This window comes from Mesoplodon mirus, assembly GCF_964341445.2.
Source record: "Mesoplodon mirus genome assembly, chromosome: 4".
Lineage (NCBI taxonomy): Eukaryota > Metazoa > Chordata > Mammalia > Artiodactyla > Ziphiidae > Mesoplodon > Mesoplodon mirus.
Window position 1 is genome coordinate 48,260,613 of NC_138979.1, and position 19,106 is coordinate 48,279,718.

The window sequence follows — 19,106 nt, forward strand, 5'->3', positions numbered from 1 at the left end:
TTTCCTGTGTAACCAAGTAAATACAGGTGAAGAAATGATCTCAGGGCAACTTTAAGGGATGGTCCAATCTTGAGAAATAAGAGAACGTAGCACATCTGCTACTTTTGCCTTTGTGGTGATGACCTAAGGTAGTGTTTCCGACCTTTTGGAGTGGAATTTGGAATTGATTTTTGTTAGCTATTTCTGACTGCTTGTATGAATGAATAATAGGTAAGATATTAAAAGACACATCCATGTGATCTTTTTTACAAATAGATATTACATAGGGGGTATGATCTGGCTAAATGAATCGTTAGAAACTGTGTGCCCTTTGGTTTTTATTTATGATGGAACATCCTCCCTAGTCTTGCTGTGATGTACAACACTTAAGATCAAAACATCACAGAAATGAAGTACCAGCAATTAATTAAGTGAGGGCAGCAGTGTTTGTCCCCAGTGACCTGTCAGAGTAGATCTTTACCAGCTCTGGTCCTCCTAGAGTTCTCCTGCCTTTGCCACAGTCATGAGATACAAACGTAAGCATTTGGAAAAGGTGGTGCATAGTTCAAAGTTCAGAGTTGAAAGAGTTTTGGAGTCCCTCTAGACCAGTTTGCTTTGCTGGCAAGTCATGGAGAAGAACTTGCCTTGAGCAAAGGGATATGATTGTTATTCTTTTAGGTTCCAGCACTGCTGCAAGTGAATTAGGTATGGTTTCAGGAAGAGCAAGGTTATCCTATGGACTTTACCTGAAATAGTGGACTGGGGGCGTGGGGTGTGGTGGTGACAGGAACAGGGGAGCTGCTCTGGAAAGGTTTGCCAATGGAGGCTTAAGTTAAATTTATTTGTAAACATAATGTGGTTTACCACACTATGAAGACATAGAGCAAAACGTATTATCGTTTTACAAATAGTCAAAACAGGACTAAGTGTCTCAACACATACAAGCTCCCGTAGAGTCACACTCAGCCTGTGAAATTAAGAGCTGGGATTGGAGCAGACCCTGCCACTAGCAGCTGAGTGATAACCTGCCTGGTCCATCCTCCTAAGACAGATGGACTCAGAATGTGCCCTGCAACTTCCAAACAGAGAAAATACCAAGTTCTAAACATCAAAACACAGCACAGCGTCCTTTATCTAGCATGTCAGGGTGCCAGGTAGGCCCAAATCCAGCTTAAACCAGATCTGGTTTTCAGTATCCTTGCTCTTCCTGAGATTTCTGGGTGAATGAAAGATCACTGACTGCACGTGGAAGTGCTCTTCGCTTTACCAGAAGATTTAGGCAAATGTCTTTAGTCTCTTGTTCTCACCAGGACCTCGGTGGACCTCAGCTCCTCCGTCCCCTCCGTCCGACTCAGCCTCTGGGTTCCCTTTGTCCTTTTTTCCTCTTTTAAAAATCAGCTGTATTGAGATACTTAACATAAAATTCAACTATTTAAAGTGCAAAACCAATGGTTTTTAGTATGTTCACAGAGTTCTGCAACCATCGCTACAGTTAATTTTAGAACATTTTCATCACCTCAAAAAGAAACCCTGTACTCTTTTTTTTTACACATTATGCATATAATTATATATATATATCAATGTTTATTTAAAAAACAGGATCATACTCTTTATACTATTTAACTTTTTATGTATCACATCATGACTTTTTAAAAATTTTTGTTGCAGTAGTTGATTTACAATGTTGTGTTAGTTTCAGGTATACAGCAAAGTGATTCTGTTATATTCTTTTTCAGATTCTTTTCCATTATAGGTTGTTAAGAGAGATTGGGTATAGTTCCCTGTGCTATACAGTAGGTCCTTGTTGGTTATCTGTTTTGTATATAGTAGTGTGTATATTTAAATGCCAAACCCTGTACCCTTTAGCTGTCCTCTCCCAATCTTCTCATTCCTCTCAGCCCTACGCAACCACGAATCTATATTCCATCTCTATATATTTGCCTATTGTAGACATTTTTATATAAATGTCAATATGTGGCCTTTTATGAACGACTGCTTTCACTTAGCATAATGTTTCCAAGCTTCATCCATGTTGTAGCAGGTATCAGTACTTCATTCCTTTTTAGGGCCAAATAATAGTCCATTGTATGGACAGACCACATTTTGTTTACCCGTTCACCAGTTGATGAGCATTTGGGTGGTTTCCACTTTCTGGCTACCTTGAATAATACTGTGGAGTTTCTGCACAAGTTTTTGTGTGGCCATATGTTTTCATTTCTCTTAGGTACATACTTAAGAGTGGAATTTCTGGGTCTTATGATAACTCTGTTTAAACTTTTGAGGAACTTTCAAAATGTTTTCCAAAGTGACTGCACCATTTTGCATTCTCACCAGCGGTGTGTGAGGCTTCTGATTTCTCTACATCCTCCCCAACACTATTATCTGTCTTTTTGATTATAGCCGTCCTAGTGGGTGTGAAGTGGCTTGTTATGGTTTTGATTTGTGTTTCCCTAATAACTAATGATGTTGAGCATCTTCTCATGTGCTTGTTGGACTTCTGTATACCTTCTTTGAAAGATGTCTATTCAGATCCTTTGCCCATTAAAAAAAAGGGTTATCTTTTTATTATTGAGTTTAAGAATTCTTTATATATTCTAGATATGGGTCCTTTATGAGATACATGATTTGTAAATATTTTCTCTCATTCTTTGGGTTGCTTTTCACCTTCTCGTTGGTATCAGTAGCACAGAAGTTTTTGATTTTGATGAAGTCTAATTTATCTATTTTTTCTTTTGTCACTTATGCTTTTGGCATTGTATCTAAGAAGCCTTGCATAACTCAAGCTCACGATATTTGCTCCAGTGTTTTCTTTTAGAAGAGATTTATAGTTGTAGATCTTACATTTAGATCTATGATCCATTTTGAGTTAATTTTTGTGTGTGGTACAAGGAAAGGATCTAATTTCATTCTTTTGCATTTGGATATCCAGTAGTCCCAGCACCATTTTGTTGAAGACTGTTCTTTTCCCCCTTGAATTATCTTGGCTCCCTTGTTGAGAATCAATTGACTGTAAATATTGAGTTTATTTTTAGACGCCCAGTTCTATGCCAGTGAACTACGTGTGTATCCTTATTTGAGTACCACTTGATAACTGTAGCTCTGTAGTCTCTTATCTCTTAATGGGAAAGTTAGGGCAGGAATGGACAATCTGGACTTTTCTCTTGCTTTCCCTGGTCTGACCAGTTACTGGATTCTTTAGATCCCTCCTCAGGTTTTCAACCACACTTTATTTCTCCTCAGTCATCTTGCTGGTTTCGGTAGAAGATGATATGTCCAAATAGGAATAGAGAAATCCCAGCTGTTGGGCACCATAGTGTTCTGCTAGCAATGCCTGCCAACCTTGCTCTGACTCAGTAGCTTGACTCTGATGAGCTTTCCCGGATGGATAGAATTAAATGGAACATTCGGGTTGTGAAAAGATGCTCTGGTTTCGGAAACTCTCAAGTTGGTTAAGTTCAGGATAATACAGCTTCCTGTACTATTACAAGATTTAAAGATCTTTCTGAAAGGCTATGCAAGCAAGTGATTTCGGCAGATAGCTCTCCCAGGTGGGCTGTGACGTAGCCTTCGAAGCCCCATCTTGCCTTCCCTGGGCCTTCCTTTCCTTGAAGGCATCTGCAGCACTGTTTTGTGAGTGCTGGGTTTACTGGTTTTGGCATGTTTGTAGTAGTGGAGAAATAGAAGATGAGAGGTGTGCTGGGAGAGGTGGAATTCTGGACAAGGCCACTTCCCATCACTTTTAAGATGTTGAGCCAAAAAATAAAACACCTACATGACATCTGGAATTAACAATAATTATCCTGAAATTGTTGCCATTCTTTTCTGTTATGGACTGTGTGCAGCACATGCTCATTTTCAGATGGTAGTACCTAGAGCTTGCACCGTGAACTGTACCATAATTAAACAAATTTTAATTTCCATTTTGTGTTAGACATTAAAAAAAAAACCCTATAAGCAGAAATTGCCCTTCATCAAGAGCTTCTACTAAGAGGCCCTACACGTGGTGAGGGGTCAGGAAAGCGAACTCATCAGTGGTTATAAGAACAGGTTCTGGATTTGGTCTGCCCGAATGCATTTTCTCCTACCTGAACTTGGACGAGTTCTTCAGTCTACCCAAGCGCCAGTTTCTTTGTCTTTAAAATGGTGATAAGAATAGTATCCACCTCCTAGAGTTGTTAAAAGGTTGAAATTTCACGTCAAGGACTTGACACAGGCAAGGGTCGGCAAAACTTTTCTGTAAAGAGCCAGATAGCAAATGTTTTAGGCTTTGGCCACAAGTCCTGACACAGCTTTTGTAGCACAAAAGTGGCTGTGGACAGTGTGCCCCCGAATGGGCGTGGCAGTGTTCCAGTAACACTTTATTTATTTGTTTGTTTGTTTATTTATTTATTTATTTTGCGGTATGCGGGCCTCTCACTGCTGTGGCCTTTCCCGTCGCAGAGCACAGGCTCTGGATGCGCAGGCTCAGCGGCCACGGCTCACGGGCCCAGCCGCTCCGCGGCATGTGGGATCCTCCCGGACCCGGGCACGAACCCGTGTCCCCTGCATCGGCAGGCGGACTCTCAACCACTGCGCCACCAGGGAAGCCCAACACTTTATTTTTAATAACAGGCTGTCACGTGCCGATCCCTGGCTTAGCACGGTGCCCGGCACGTAGTGGGTTTTAATAAATGCCAGCCATCCACGAAGTTGGGAGCTGTGCCTTGACCCTGGTTCCCATGCTCACCTGTTCCGTGTCTTTAACAGAACATCGAGGTCCTGGCCAGTCGGAGCAGCACCGCAGAGCAAACCCAGGTCGGGCCTGAGATGCGCGCTAAGGCTCTGCAGGAAGAGAACGAGAAGCTGCGGGGAAGCATCCAAGAGCTGGAGCGCACTGTCGCTCGGCTTCAGAGACAGGTTGCTGACCTGCAAGGTGACGAGGCCAAAGCGAAGGAAATGCTCAAGAAGTACCAGGTGAGGCTCGCTGGACCCCGAGCTCAGGCTTGGCAGTGCCGGATCCTTCTTTCCTGTGTGAGGAAAAGCACAGCGACTGGAGAAGCAGAAAGGGATTTATTATCATAATGGAGTAGGAAAGGTCAAGGCAAGCGTGATCATCTCCTCTCTGCAACCCGTCGCTTTTGTTCCTCTCTGCATGGCAGTAATGGGAGATGGGCTTCTAGGGCGGCCTGGAACGGGGCTGACGGAGTCAGGGTGGGAAGCACAGGTGCAGGCACAGGAGTCCCCGTTTGCCCAGACATCAGATGTGCTCAACCTTTTGACACTGAGCAGAGGCCTCCGAACACCCAAAAAGGCCATCTTAGCACCACCGTCGGGCCCATTCTCACTCGTGACTGTTTATTCTTTTTTTAACAGTTGGTTGACGGTGTCTGAAGTCACGCAAGTCTTAACAAACCAATTATCTGGTTTGCCAGATCTCTAGAAGTGGGAGGCTGTTAGCAAGAGACATGTACTGACGGCTGTGAGAAATGGCAGCTGACACTAAAAAGGGACAGGAGAAATGTAAAGGGGAGGTGTATTCTCACAGAGCTTCCCCAAATGGTCATCCATCAGAATCACCTGAAAAGCTTTTCTAAAACTGTGTGCTTGAGTCCATTCAATACCTGTTGTTTCTGAAGCTCCAGTGCTAAGGGTGGATATTTGTATTTCCCCTAAAATCATCTCAGATGCTTGCTGTGGACGTTCACCTCTGGTTAAGTATGGAGCTGCAGACAGGCACATACATCTGTACGGCTGTTGTGTGCTGTCGTGGGCCCATGACAGGTGCACTGTGACTGCAGCCTCTGCTGGCTGTGTCTGTGGATGTCCCCTGCATGCCTTTCATGCCACCAAGTCAGCTTCCTAGGCATAGCACACATCTGAAAGTACACTGACCCCATGTTTCATTGTAGGGAGAAGCTCGGCAATTAGAGGAGGCCCTTGTGCATGCAAGAAAGGAAGAAAAAGAAGCAGCGTCAGCCAGAAGGGCCCTGGAGAGTGAGCTGGAAGATGCTCAGGTAAACACTGAGGGCTGTTGTCTTTAATCCCCCACAGAGGAAACTCGAGAAGCAAACTTGGAGGGACATGTACAGATTGCCATTGGTCCTGTCCTTCCAGGCAGCTCCTTTCATAATAATAACTGTCCTGGACTTCAGACTATCTATCTAGACCAGTGGTTCTTAACTGGGGGACATTTGGCAATGTCTAGAGATGGTTGATTGTCACAGCTGGGGAGATGCTACTGGCATCTAGTGGGTGGAGGCCAGGGATGCTGCTAAACATCCTACAGTGCACAGGATAGTCCCCACAGCAGTGAATTACCCAAATGTCAGTAGTGCCAAGGTTGAGAAATCCTGCTCTAGATGTTAAAGAGCCTGACAGCTTTCCAAAGATAAAATATGAATTGTGTGAGGAAGGCCGCCAGAATTGGTCCCCAAGGCAGTGTAGAGTCGGCTCTGTGGCAGGAGCCAATTTCCTTTCTCCTCTGGCTCAGAGTGCAGTCCTCCAAGATGGCTATTAAAAAGAGCAGGAGGAAGTCATTTCCTTGAAACTAGATAGCTATCTCTATTCAAAATAGGCAGGTTCCTGGAAAATTAGGTTTTCCCATTTGAAGGTTAGAAAGCCTGAAGTACATTCTTTAAAAAAAAAAAAGTCTGCACTGAATGCACTGAGGTTCTAAATAGACTTTGCACAGTGATCTCAGCGTGATCCAGGTGTGTCCTTCCTTCTACCTGCTCTGGGGTTTTAAAGAACCAGCAGCATCAAGCATCCCTCAGGCGAGCTTAGGAGGAGGTAAAAGCCAGTGCTTCTGAGCAGTTGTCTTAGAGGAGGCTGTTAAAGTTTTCCCTTAGGACTTGCTTGTCTGTAAGGATAGGTTGGGGAGGGGCACATGGAAAGTGTCAGGAGCTAGCTCAGGATTCATAGTTAAAAATGCCTAATTGCAGCTCTCCTTTCATATACAGCTTCAACTCCTTGGGGCTAGGGGAGGGGAACCTGCTTGTACTAGGGTCCACTCAGGTCAGCCACGACTCAGGAGCTCTCACCCCCAAATCTGCACCTTCTCTCTTGCTTTGGACAGAGACCTTGTTTTTGCATGCAGTAAAGCCCTGTCTTTTCCCCATTTTGGTGTCTGACTGTCCTTGCTTTGGATTTCTTTTTCTTTCTTTCTTTAAATCTAGGTCTTTGTTACTAACTCTTGTTTGGTTGATTTTGTGTGGATGGCAGTTTCACTGTGCTGCTGTTTAAGGCTTGTGATGGCTACAACCCAGCAGCCAAAGTGCAGGGTTTAAATCTCCGAGCTAGTTGGGCACAGAAAGAGGAAAAACATTTGTACTCTTCAGGGGCAGAAGTGTGCACCTTTGTGTCACGTCCACACCAGGCACTTGGTGCAGCTATTACAGGCTCTGTCTTTATCATCTTTTGGTCAAACCAGAAAGTTTCACACAGAAGGAAGTGGTTCAGCAGCTGTGAATCTGCAACTCAAAGCTAATTCAGCGGAGACAACAGATGATGGCCTCAAGGTCTAAAGATCTTCATGTAATCGCCACCCACCCCCCACCTCTGGCTCACCATCCTTGCCTTGGAAATTATCCCTGACCTGTTACTTTTTGTTCAGGCCTGTTTTCCCAGTGGTGCTGAGATGGGGAGGATGCTTCGTGCAGCGCGTGGCTGTGCTAGCCACTGGCAACATAATCCAGCAAGAATTTTAAGAGGGTCCAACAGTCTCACCATCATTATCTCAATTATCTGGTCTCAAAAGCAGTGCTATGAGGGACTTCCCTGGCGGTCCAGTGGTTAAGACCTGGCCTTCCAGTGCAGGAGGTGTGGGTTTGATCCCCATTCGGGGAGGAGCTAAGATCCCACATGCCTTGCAGTCAAAAAACCAAAACATAGAACAGAAGCAATGTTGTAACAAATTCAATAAAGACTTTAAAAATGGTCCACATCAAAAAAAATCTTCAAACAAAAAACAAAAAAAGTCGTGCTATGAAAAGTGCACCATCACTCAAAAATACTTTGCTTTTTCTCAGTTTGGGAACCAGATAGTCATTCCTTTAGTTCGATAACTTCTTCTGCATGCTTCTCCCAAAGCTGGCAACCGAAGGGAGCTTAACCCTTAGAGTAAGAGGAGAGAGTAGCAGTTTTTTTTTCCCCCTCACATAAGCATTTTACATTTCAAAATCTTTGTGCCTTTAGCAATCTGTTGCATCTTGGTGGATGATAAATATATTTCTTTACATAGTAGCTGAAGACCATGTGAACTTAGGTCTGATTTATTATGACTCAGTCAGACAGTGGCAGAGGTTCTTAAAGGGGATGCCATTCTTGGTTTGCTTCAGCCCTACCACTTGGTTGAGGGTTGTGCCGCTGTGTAGATCTACTTGAACTGCATTCATGGCAAAGACGTCTCTGATTCCCTTGAGGAATGGCTTCTGCAGATGGGGAAGCCATAGTTCTTTCCTTCAGGGAGGGATAATAATATATACTCTGTATGCCTGCACCTCCCACCCTAGTGGGCTTCTGTGTATTGAGACCAGAGAAGGAGAAAGCCCCCATGCTTGTCACGGCCCACGGCTAATGTGTGGCACGGGCTCTGAGGAGACTGACTTCCTTCTGATCAAGCCTCTCATTCCTTTAAGTGCTTCGGCTCACCTGCCACTTGGTTATTGTTAATACGAACTAATCGGGACCTTGCTCAGCCGTATAGTGAAAGGCTTTGCATCCAATGAGATAATGGTCCCCAAGCTCAAGGGCACTCACTATACGTCCACCAACCTTGTGTTTTGGATTCTCCGACCTGATCAATTTTCCTCAAATTTTTGTCCCAGTGTTAGTCAATGGCCTTGTCTGGCTGGTCTTGGAAATACAGTCACTGTAGCTATAGAGCGTTTCACACCTAACTCCTAAATGCGAAGTTGCCAAGTTGGCTGCTTTTCGTGTGAATTTGGGACATATTTTCTCAGCATGGACATATTGGAGCACATTTCTTGAATCACTGAAGAGGCAGCGCATTGTTTAACCAGCATTTCTGAACTGTAGAGTACGTTAGAACGATCTGAGCAACTTTCAAATGCAAATGTGTGGGCCCCACTCTAAGAAAAATTGTGATTCCATCCAAACAGGCTAGATTTTGCATTTTATGTAAGCAGTCCACCACCCTTGCCCGGTGATTCTGATATAAGAAATCTTTAGATCACTTTTGGGGATAGGTGTTAATTCTCAGCCACTGAGTTTGTATCATATGCCTAATAGAGAATTTGGACTGTGAGGCATACTGAGATAGAACATCTATTTCTTGCCTTTACGGATCTTACTACCCTGCAATAGAGGCAAGCATGCAAGAAATGTTTTAAAAATAATTTAGTGAAATTACTATTCTAGGCAAATGTGTGTGTTGGGACGGGGGTGTTGGCCAGGCCCCAGGCTCAGAGTGGGGGAGTCTGGGGTGTCTCCAGTGACAGGAGAGCAGAGCCAGTGTTGGGGGGTGGTAGGGGAGCCCTCCCCGAGCCAAGGGTGAAACAGAAGTGCACTCACCATGTGGAGGTTGAATGGAGCCGAGGCTGGCTTGTCTGCTGGCCTGGGGCCCCTGGGATTGGGATCCAGACGGAAGAAAAAGAGAGGCTGGGGGATCTGTAGGGGCAGGGGTTGAGCTGGATCCTGGCGGTTCTATGGGAAGGTGTTGATGTCCTTCTGTATTTGTTTTTGTTCAAGAATTGACATTTTGAGATACATGTTCCTGAGAGTTTTCTCCCACATGAAGGAACCAACCATACCTTGCTTACCTTACCCTGTGTGCTGCTTTTTGCCCCCAACACCGCTAAATCAACCACAGACACAAGTCCCGGGGGTTGACCCTCCCTCTGGTGTGTGTCCAGCTGGACCACGGTGAGACTCACTCCTGCTAATTGCCCCCCACTGAACTCCCGATTACCTTTCTTTTACCACCCTCTTTCCCCAACTGCTTTTGTTGACATTGGTTCCCTGCAGCAATCAACTTCAGCAGCCCGGCTGTGCTGGCTGTTTCTTTGAGCGCAGCCCTCCACAGGTGGCTTTTTGGCCCCAGGCCATGTGGCTGGCCAGCAGAGCTGTTCCAAAGCTTTGCAAACCAGGAGTGCCTGAAGTGCTTTGTGAGTGGTTTCACAACGCCTGAGTTACTGCACGTGACAGCAGCTTGTAAACTGTTAAGCACTGTACAAACATAACCATTGTCCTTACACAGCCTCTGCAGGGACACAAGACTGAGTAGGTCCTCAGCAGTACTTGTACTAACCCACATTCAGCCCTCAGAGCCTGGTAACATTTTTCTTATGATCTAGCTCCTGTTTGGGTCATGCTCCCCCATTCTGAGCTGTGCCCCTTCGTGATAGCCTCATGCCAAAGGCCTTAACACTCAGCCGTTTAAAGAAGCCACTATCATCTTCCTAAGATATGTTAGGATTTTCTTTTTTTTTCTTTTTAGAGTTGCATGATTTTTACGTAAAGGACATCAGTCTGTATAATGTGAGATGAGAGCCTCAGAGGAACCCAGGGGAAACATTGCACCCAAGATGGTACATTTTATAAGAAGTACTAGTACTTGGTGCTGATTCACTAAATAACCACTCGTTTGTACTTTTCCTGACTCATGTTTCTTCCATTTAATACCTTCTGTCCATCAGGTTCATCAGCTTGTGGATTGCCACATTCCTTTCCTTCTATGTGTGAGTGAGCCCAACCCATGGATTCTGTTGATTATAACTCCCCCTACCCAAGTGGACTCTTGGCCCATGGGATAATGTTCTTTTTTCTTATAGATTCATTTTTAGCTCTTTTAATTGTGAGAATCATCTGCATAGCAGAGAAAATGCTCGAACATTAGGTGCCATGCTATCTATCACAGGATGTCAATTGCCACCTCGGTTTAAGTTTGTCTAATGTATAACTTTACCTCAGCTTTCAAGCATGAGTTCTGTCAGGTTTTTGGACACTGTCCTGCATCACCACCTGCAGCAGCCTTGGCCGTTTTCTGTACCTTCTGTAATGCCTCCTTCGTCCACCCTTCCTTCCTGCGTATGTCTTTGGTCAAATCCACTTTGCGTCTTGGTCCCTGGATTGCAGAGCTGACAATGTCCTTGTGTCTCTGTGATGGCTTTATTTAGATCCTTTTCCTTATCACTGACGTAGCAGGTCTGATTGCTTTGTGGTGTGGCTGTGAAACTCCCCCTGCCACCTGTTTCTGTGGCTGACCTGGTAGGCAGGTGATAGCACTGTCCTTTCCCTGCCATCTGCAGAGAAATCTGAGTCAGGCCACCCAGGAGCAGAGGCAGTTGTCTGAGAAGCTAAAAGACGAGACCCAGCAGAAGGAGCAGTTAAGGAGACTGAAGAGTGAGATGGAGAACGAGCGATGGCACCTTGACAAGACCATCGAGAAACTGCAGAAGGAGGTGAGGGGTAGGAAGAGGGGAGGGAGAGGAGGAGGGAGAGGGCGTGGCACCCAGCCCCCCGTAAGGGCCTCATAGAGCTGAGGAGACCTGCAGTGTGTCTCAGCACACATGTGTCAGGGATTTGCAGCTCCCGGGAAGCAGCTCTGCGGACTTGTTGATAATCCCAGTCATAGGGGAACTGGTTTAGAAAATGCCCTCTGGATCCTGGGCCCAGCTCCTCTCAACAGCTGCCCGAAGAAGCCTGGCATGTCAGTGCAGACTTCACAGGTGTTACCTGAATCAGAACCTCTGTCTTCGTGCGTAATCTGTGCACTTGCACCTCTCTTTCTTGTGCAGGAGTATGAAAGGCAGTTTTAAAGCCCAGTAGTTGCTGCTCCGCTGCCCTAAAACACCCAGAAGGGAAAAGGCACAGAGCTGATGGAGCCACCCTGAGTATCTGCATTTTTTTTGACAACTACTGTGTGCCAGTCATTTACCGGCTGTTTTGTATCTAACTAGAATTCCGTCTCTATGTATTGTTTTAATGTTGACAACAGCCCTGCAAGGTAAAGATTATCGTTTCAGTATTTTTAACGAGTACACTGCAGAGGCCCAGAGAGAGTAGGTAATGCCCCAGCCATGTAGCTGGTAAGTGGCGGAGCAAGGATGTGACCCAGGACCATGGATCTAGCTCCAGAGGATGTGCTTGTTCACACCTCCGTGCTACTTCCAAGTTAGAGGAGACTAATCCTGGGCAGATCACGACCAGGTGCTTTGCAGTCTTTGGGGTGGGGCGCTACGGAAGAAAGCAGACGAGACGTGTTGAGCTGGGACGCAAACCTAGCTCCCCGGCCCCAGATGGAGCATCCCAGGGCGGGCTCTCACCCGTGTCACTTCTTCCAGATGGCTGACATTGTTGAGGTGTCCCGCACATCAACGCTGGAGCTCCAGAACCAGCTGGATGAATACAAGGAGAAGAATCGCAGGGAACTTGCAGAAATGCAAAGGCAGTTGAAGGAGAAAACTCTAGAGGCAGAGAAGTCCCGTCTGACTGCCATGAAAATGCAGGATGAGGTAATGCCTGGCCAGAGCAGTTCCTGGTTTACCCGTGTTCAGAATATCCTTCAAGACTGCTCTGAAACTCTTCTAGGAGAGGCTTGGGGTAGATTCTTAAGACAGCGTTTGTGCTTGATTCTCGGGATGGTTACTTTGGGGCAGATGGCATTCTAAGACACAGAGGACCCAGGGCCTCTGAGGTTAAATGGACACAGCTTTAGTTTGACCATTTTCGTGATTAATCCAAGATCTGCGTAAAAAGCTTAGCTGCCATTGGTGGAGCACCAGTAATGTGCCCAGCTGTGTCTAAATGATTTATATGTATCATTGTTCTAATTTAATCTTAGAACAGGGATTATAATAACTAATTTTTTTTTTTTGCCATTCGTTTAAAATTATATATATAGACTTTCATTGCCGTGGGAGTGGTGGGTAAGAGTTTCAGAACAACACTAATGGAGACAAACAGCAATCTTCAGGAATTTATGAGTACTGAAATTATTAAAACATATTCTTGGCTTTATAGTTAAGAATAATAGAGCAAAGTAACCCAAATGTTAGCTTCCTTCAGTCTGGACTTCTGAAGAACTGTGTATAACCAAGGGAATGTTTTGGATTATTTTAATGGAAAGCTGAAGGCTCTAAAACGCAAGTACAGTGTAAGCTGATTTCTGCTCTGGCTCTTGCCAGCTGGATGACCTTGAGCAAGTTACCCCAATTTTCTGAGCATCTGTTTCTCCCTCTTTAAAAGTATACAAAATAATAATGATTTCATAATTAAATGAGGTAACATGTGAGACTATATGGCAGAGGGTCTATATATCCTGGACACTGATATTAGTTTTCTGTTTTTTTTTAATTCTAAAGCTTGCTTTTTTTTCATAAGCAGTGCCAAGAGCACTAAGATTCCACAGGAAAACAAATTTTTCTTTAAAAAACAAACTCTTATTATCTTTGATGATCAAAGGAAGGTCGCCCATGAGTCAGCACTGAAACTGTGTGAAAGAACAATGGATATTTATTACAGGCCTCTAGAATACTTCTGAAAGGACCCTGGTAACAGATCCCCTCTGGTTTAGGGTCTTAGGATACAGGACTCCTAGTAAGAAGTGAAATTAGCATATCGACAGCATAGTTCTCTGGCACTGAAGAAGAATCATTTCTACAGCAATTGGGTGGGAGGATTCTGATATTTGCCAGAATGCAAACAAACACCTGGTATGCTGTTTTGATTTCAGAAAATCAGTGTCATGGTGACCCCTGTAAAGTGCTTTCCCTTGGTTTTTGTATAATTATTACTCTGCTAGAATCTTCGGAGAGGAAGGAACCTTAGCAACCCTCTAGTTAGATAAGGAAACAGATCCAGAGAGATTAGTTAAGGCCAGATAGAGACCAGTGTTGTTTGTAAAATGGCAGTAATTCCAAAAAGGATTCCTTATGATGAAAACAGACGGCACTTCCTAGATTTTCTCAGTGGTCTAGCCCTGTGAGACAGTATTTCCATTTGCATGGCAGAAACAGACACCTCATCAGTCTAGAAGGAAACTGCAGTCAGACACCACCCTAAGTCAGGATGGTGAAGTCATGGAGTCGTTTAAAACAAAAATGAATTAATACGCCAAGGTCACTTGGGATCCTTGAGAAACTCAAGCTCAACTCTGTTCACCACCCTCCACCACATTTTGGTTGAGCTGAGTTAAAGCTCTCAGTAAATAAAAAAGCTGCAAGGGTCCATCCACCCTAAGTGCTGTAGTACTGCCTCCTTTGCTTTGAGAGAAATAGGCATTTTACCTCTTTTGACTTTGGCATAGAGCTAGAAAAGTTCTGATGAAGGTCTTCGTTAGAGAATTAAGACTTAGAGTTCACTGTTGAGTTTATTTTCTAAATCCCACTTAGCAAAGAGCAGCTTCAACTACTTAAAGGGAGCACTAGTAGGTTCAGAAGTTATTTACTTACTCATGATTCCAGACACTGTACTATTCTCTTGTGCATATCATTATTGAATACTCTTGGTATGTAGAGCCCTTGCTAGATGGGCATCGGAAGGTAGGAGTGTGCTGGGCATTGGGGAAGGAAGGGTGACCTGTACCATTACCTGTCAGTCTTTCTGACTCTAAAACCCATGTTCTTTTGGGGGTATTATCTCATTTGAGTCTCACGACAGCTTTTTAAGGTAGGTTTTATATTTATCCCAATATTGCAAATCAGGAAAACAGAGAATTTTTTTTAAAGACTTTTTTTTTTGGAGAGATTTTTTTTCATGCTCTGGAGTACCTCTGTATCCAAAGAATGTCTCGTCATCCTTTTTCCATGGGATGATTTTCACTTTGTGCTTTCACTCAGTCACCACCGAAACCAGACTAGGGTCTTTATCTGGAGATGTCTTCTTTAAGACTGCTGTTTTCCTAGAAATTTCAGGTGTTCCTATCAGCCTCCAGGAGAGAAACACAGTTCCTAGTCTTCCCTCTGGGCTTCCTAAAGTAGCCTAACCTGTTGGGTCCCCCAAAAGAGTATCTTTGAGACTTTCCCAACTTTTCCATGAAGATCACCCCCAAAGTCTGGTACTCTTTAATGAAGTTTGCCACTTGCTATCATATACTCCCTGAAGGAAATTAACCTTTGGTGTATTCAATTCCTATGACTGTACTTTCACCTGCTACCCTATACCACCTCCAGGGGGGAAGGAAGTTGAGAACAAAACAGACAGCCTCAGGCTTCACCCGATCAATCCACAGAGATGTTTAAGGAGTACCTTCTGTTTGCTGAGTTGCCTAGTTCCCTTGGGGAGATTCCAGAGGAGCGGAAAACACAGACAACCCCTTGCGAATCAAGCTGTCGGTTGCACTTTCTTCAAAGCTATTAGTTCAGTGCCACCTTGTGGAGGAACAAAACACTGTAAATTATGACAACTGATAACATTCTTCTGGAGAGTAGTGGTTTTCACTTAATTTACATGTTTATATTAATAGATTTTGTGCCTGCAGGTTGCTTTGGGGTCATGATTTTAGCTTTTATTTTCCCCCAGCTTTAAAACCTCTGTTGAGAGGAGCCTGATACGTGTGGGTGATAGATTACACTCTGGGAGGCGCTTACTTAGTTCAAGGGCTTTCGGGTATCTTCGGCCATGACCTACAGTAAGAAAGGCATCTTGCCTCGTAACCCAGTAATACATGCATCCATACAAGTATATGAATATCTAGTAGAAAAGTTTCACAAAACAATATTTGCTTGTACTACTCTGATACTTTTTTCTGTTATATTTAACGCTAGCCAATATCTACTGAATTGAATTTATAACCCAATGGGTTGCTCTCTGTAGCTGGAAAAGCGGCTTCTTTTTACAGAAGAGGAAACTGAGGCCCAGAAGAAGGTGGCACTTGCTCACGGGCTTCTGAACCCCAGTGGAGTGTGGGGGCTGCCCAGTCCTCTTCGGGGTCAGCCTGCACATTGACGAGATCTCTGTGCTCCTGACGTGCCCAGATAAGCACCCCAGCCCCTCCTCATTCCAGACACGTCTGTTGGAGGAAGAGTTACGGGACTACCAGAGAGCTCAGGAGGAAGCGCTCACGAAAAGGCAGCTTCTGGAGCAGACGCTCAAGGACCTGGAGTACGAGCTGGAAGCCAAGAGTCACCTCAAGGATGACCGAAGCCGACTCATCAAGCAGTTGGAGGTTTGTGGGCGGCGCTGGTGTGGGACTCGAGGGAAGCAGACTTTCTGTGCACGCCTCAGCCTTTGGGAAGTCTTTGGCTTTTTTTCTCTTGAACAGCAAGACAGTAAAGTCATTTCTTGATTTGAGGAAGAAGCTAGTAGTTTGTAGACTCATAAGACATCAGAGCTGGAAGGAATGAGGGAAATAATTTAGTGTAGTGTCGTCATTGTCTTGAAGAGGAAGCAAAATAAGAGTCCAAAGGAAGTCAGGTGATTTTGCATAAGGGGACATAGATAGTTCTTTATCTGCTTGTTGCTTTGGGTGGTGTTTCCAACTACAAAGGAGACAAGACTGCTGTGAATCTAGAGAAGGGCTAAGCCTTGCATCCAAACCATCCAACTCCTAGGGACACCAAGCACTCATTTCTTGCACCACATGCTCCGCTTTTGTTGCCTGATTCTGGCCCGTTTTCCCTCACAGATGATCCAGCTATGCCAAAGCTGGCAGTAAACCGGCTCAGGTCACTTTTGGACACACCATGTATACATAGTCCAAGACAGTCGATCAGAAAGTTCTCAGTGGAGTCACCAGCTGGGGTGAGCTGTTCACAAAATGAAAATACAACACGTTAGAAAAATGTGAATCAAGTAATAGAAGCCAAATATGAACAGCCTATCAAGAATGACAGGAAGAACCTTAACATCATTCCAGACCTATGGGAGAAGTTAACATTGTCAAGGTTTTGATAAAAATCAGACAGTGCTCAAGGCCAGGGAGAGAGAGCTGGAATTTAAAATCAGGGGAATTCCTGATTCAACTTCACAAGTCAATAGAAATAACTTTTAAAACCTCCAGGGGACTTAGTAGCAGTTTATATCCAGGGAGTGATGTTTCAACCATTAAAGATTTTATTAGATGGGCCCTTTTAGAGGCTTAGAATTACCTGGTTAGGGTGTTGTGCCCCTCCCCCTCAAGATTGCTGTGTATTTTGCTGATGTCCTGGTTCTAATCTCATTAGGGGAGGTCATTTTAAGGCAAGCTAAGGTCAACCCAGGTAACTAGGAAGTGATTATTCTAGGACCCAAACAATCTGGTTAAACACAAGCTAAAACCTCGTCAGGCAGTGACGTGAGAACCTTTGGCGTGATGACCCTTGGCCTGACCCCCTGAAGTCTCCTGCTGGGTTCTGTACAGTACAGATTATAGGCAAGAAGAGAGCCCTGCGAAGAGGTGCTTTTAGGCAAACATTGGGTTGCCAGGTCATCTCCTTCTAGAATATTCTGACTAAAAAGAACATTTCCTTTTACTAACTCAAGGTGTAGAAGCCATGGCATAGCTAAGCTTCATTTGCCCCTGTGCAGTATTTGACCTATTTCTCCATTAATTATAAAATGAACAGCTCTCAAGACCCCACCCCTGTGAGGCACACCCAAGGGTGCTTCCTCCCTAAGAGGTGGCTGGCAAGACTGTCTTGCTGGGACTAATATCTTGCTTGTTCCTTTACTAGCACTTAACGATGAATTCTCAGACTCAAGAGCTCTCTCAATAAAGGCGATTGTCTGTAAACTCAGAAACTCAGGTGACTGTCCTATGTAAACGTGGTACTTGTGGATCTTTGGTGATTCTGAGTGACACTGGCCTTGGAGGGGTCAGGAACCACCGAACAAATAAGGAAGTTTGGTGCAGGACCCAGCTGTTCTGAGTTGGTCTTTGGGACTTTGGCCTCCTGGGAGAGAGAGCTTTCTGGGTTCTCTGTAGATTTCTCTCACAACAGGGAAGGCATTCACAGACATTTAGTCATTCACGAGTTCTGTTTTATTTTTGGTGCATACGGAGGCTTGTCAGCCAACTTTGACAATCGCAGAGACAATATTTATGTACAGATGCTGCAGGCTCACACAGAAACTCCGTAATGCTGATTGCTTTTTGTGTGTCTGGCTCGTGGCTCTGACTTAATCCAGACATGACACGTTGGCCGGTGGCAGGAGAAACACATGTACAAACCCCGCAAGCCCCCAGTTCTAGGTGGGGTGGTTTGTGTTCAAAGCCTCTTTTTTTTTTTTTTTTTTTGGGTACACAAAGCTACTTTGAAGTACTTTTCTCTTGACACTCAGTGATGTTAAATTGGGAAGGCTAAGGAAGATAGAAATTCCTATTCTTCTGTGAATATTCGGTTTAGCAGAATAGGCTGGCACTGCCTTCATGTTACTCTGATGGGGATTTGGGAGTGCATGGTGCTAAGTATATGAGGTTCCCTAGAAGAAAAAGTCAGATGCAAAAGGCTGTTCTAGACTCCATTCCTGAGGGTCTTGGAAACCCTGAGCAGGAGAGAGGAAGAACATTGTCCTGAGTTTAGAGTATTTAGGGGAGTGTGCCTTGGACAATATCTTGGTTTCCACATTGTTTTTTAACAGATACCTGTTAAGCTTAGGTAGATATTTGTAAAATTACTGATTCATAAGGAAAAAGAAAAGGCTTGAAGGAAACATGCTGAAATATCCTCAGTGCTTGTTAGGGTTTGGGGTAATATTTTTTTCTCCTTTTATTTACTTTCTAGATGCACAATTATATTTTACATTATGAAAGCAATAAAACACAGTTTTAAAAAGATGTACTTTGGACAGTATGAGAAAAAGACACATCTTTCCTCCAGGCTCTAATTCATGGTGTTCAGCTCTGATTTGCCCTTGGGGTTGTCCTTTCGCAGGGCAGTCCTTGGTCAGTGCAAGTTAAATAGGCTGTGTTTGTGACTTCTTTCTTAGGACAAGGTGTCTCAACTGGAGATGGAGCTGGAAGAAGAAAGAAACAACTCGGATTCGCTGTCTGAGAGGATCACTCGGGGCAGGGAACAGGTACTGTTCTGTAGTTGAGTGGTGAGTGGATCATCCTGCATGAAAAAGGAAATGTGAGAGGTTAAACCTGAGGATTCAGCTGGAGGAGGGAGAGAAAGTCCCTGGCTGATGGAAAGGATGGAAGGTGGGGTCAGTCACTAAGAGGGAGGTGTAATATATAACATGGAGCATACAGAGTGGAAGTTTCCAGA

The 19,106-nt window shown here is 44.4% G+C and overlaps 1 protein-coding gene across 5 annotated transcripts in view; it reads left to right on the forward strand.

Annotated features, from left to right (window-relative positions):
- CGNL1 (cingulin like 1) overlaps positions 1–19,106 on the forward strand; it is a 163,755-nt gene that overhangs the window by 129,372 nt on the left and 15,277 nt on the right. For all 5 annotated transcript variants that reach the window (XM_082617716.1, XM_082617718.1, XM_082617717.1 and 2 more), the window contains 6 exons: positions 4,726–4,932; positions 5,868–5,972; positions 11,226–11,378; positions 12,261–12,431; positions 15,923–16,084; positions 18,826–18,915. In XM_082617716.1, the coding sequence (XP_082473842.1) occupies positions 4,726–4,932; positions 5,868–5,972; positions 11,226–11,378; positions 12,261–12,431; positions 15,923–16,084; positions 18,826–18,915 (888 nt within the window). The remainder of the gene's footprint in view (positions 1–4,725; positions 4,933–5,867; positions 5,973–11,225; positions 11,379–12,260; positions 12,432–15,922; positions 16,085–18,825; positions 18,916–19,106) is intronic.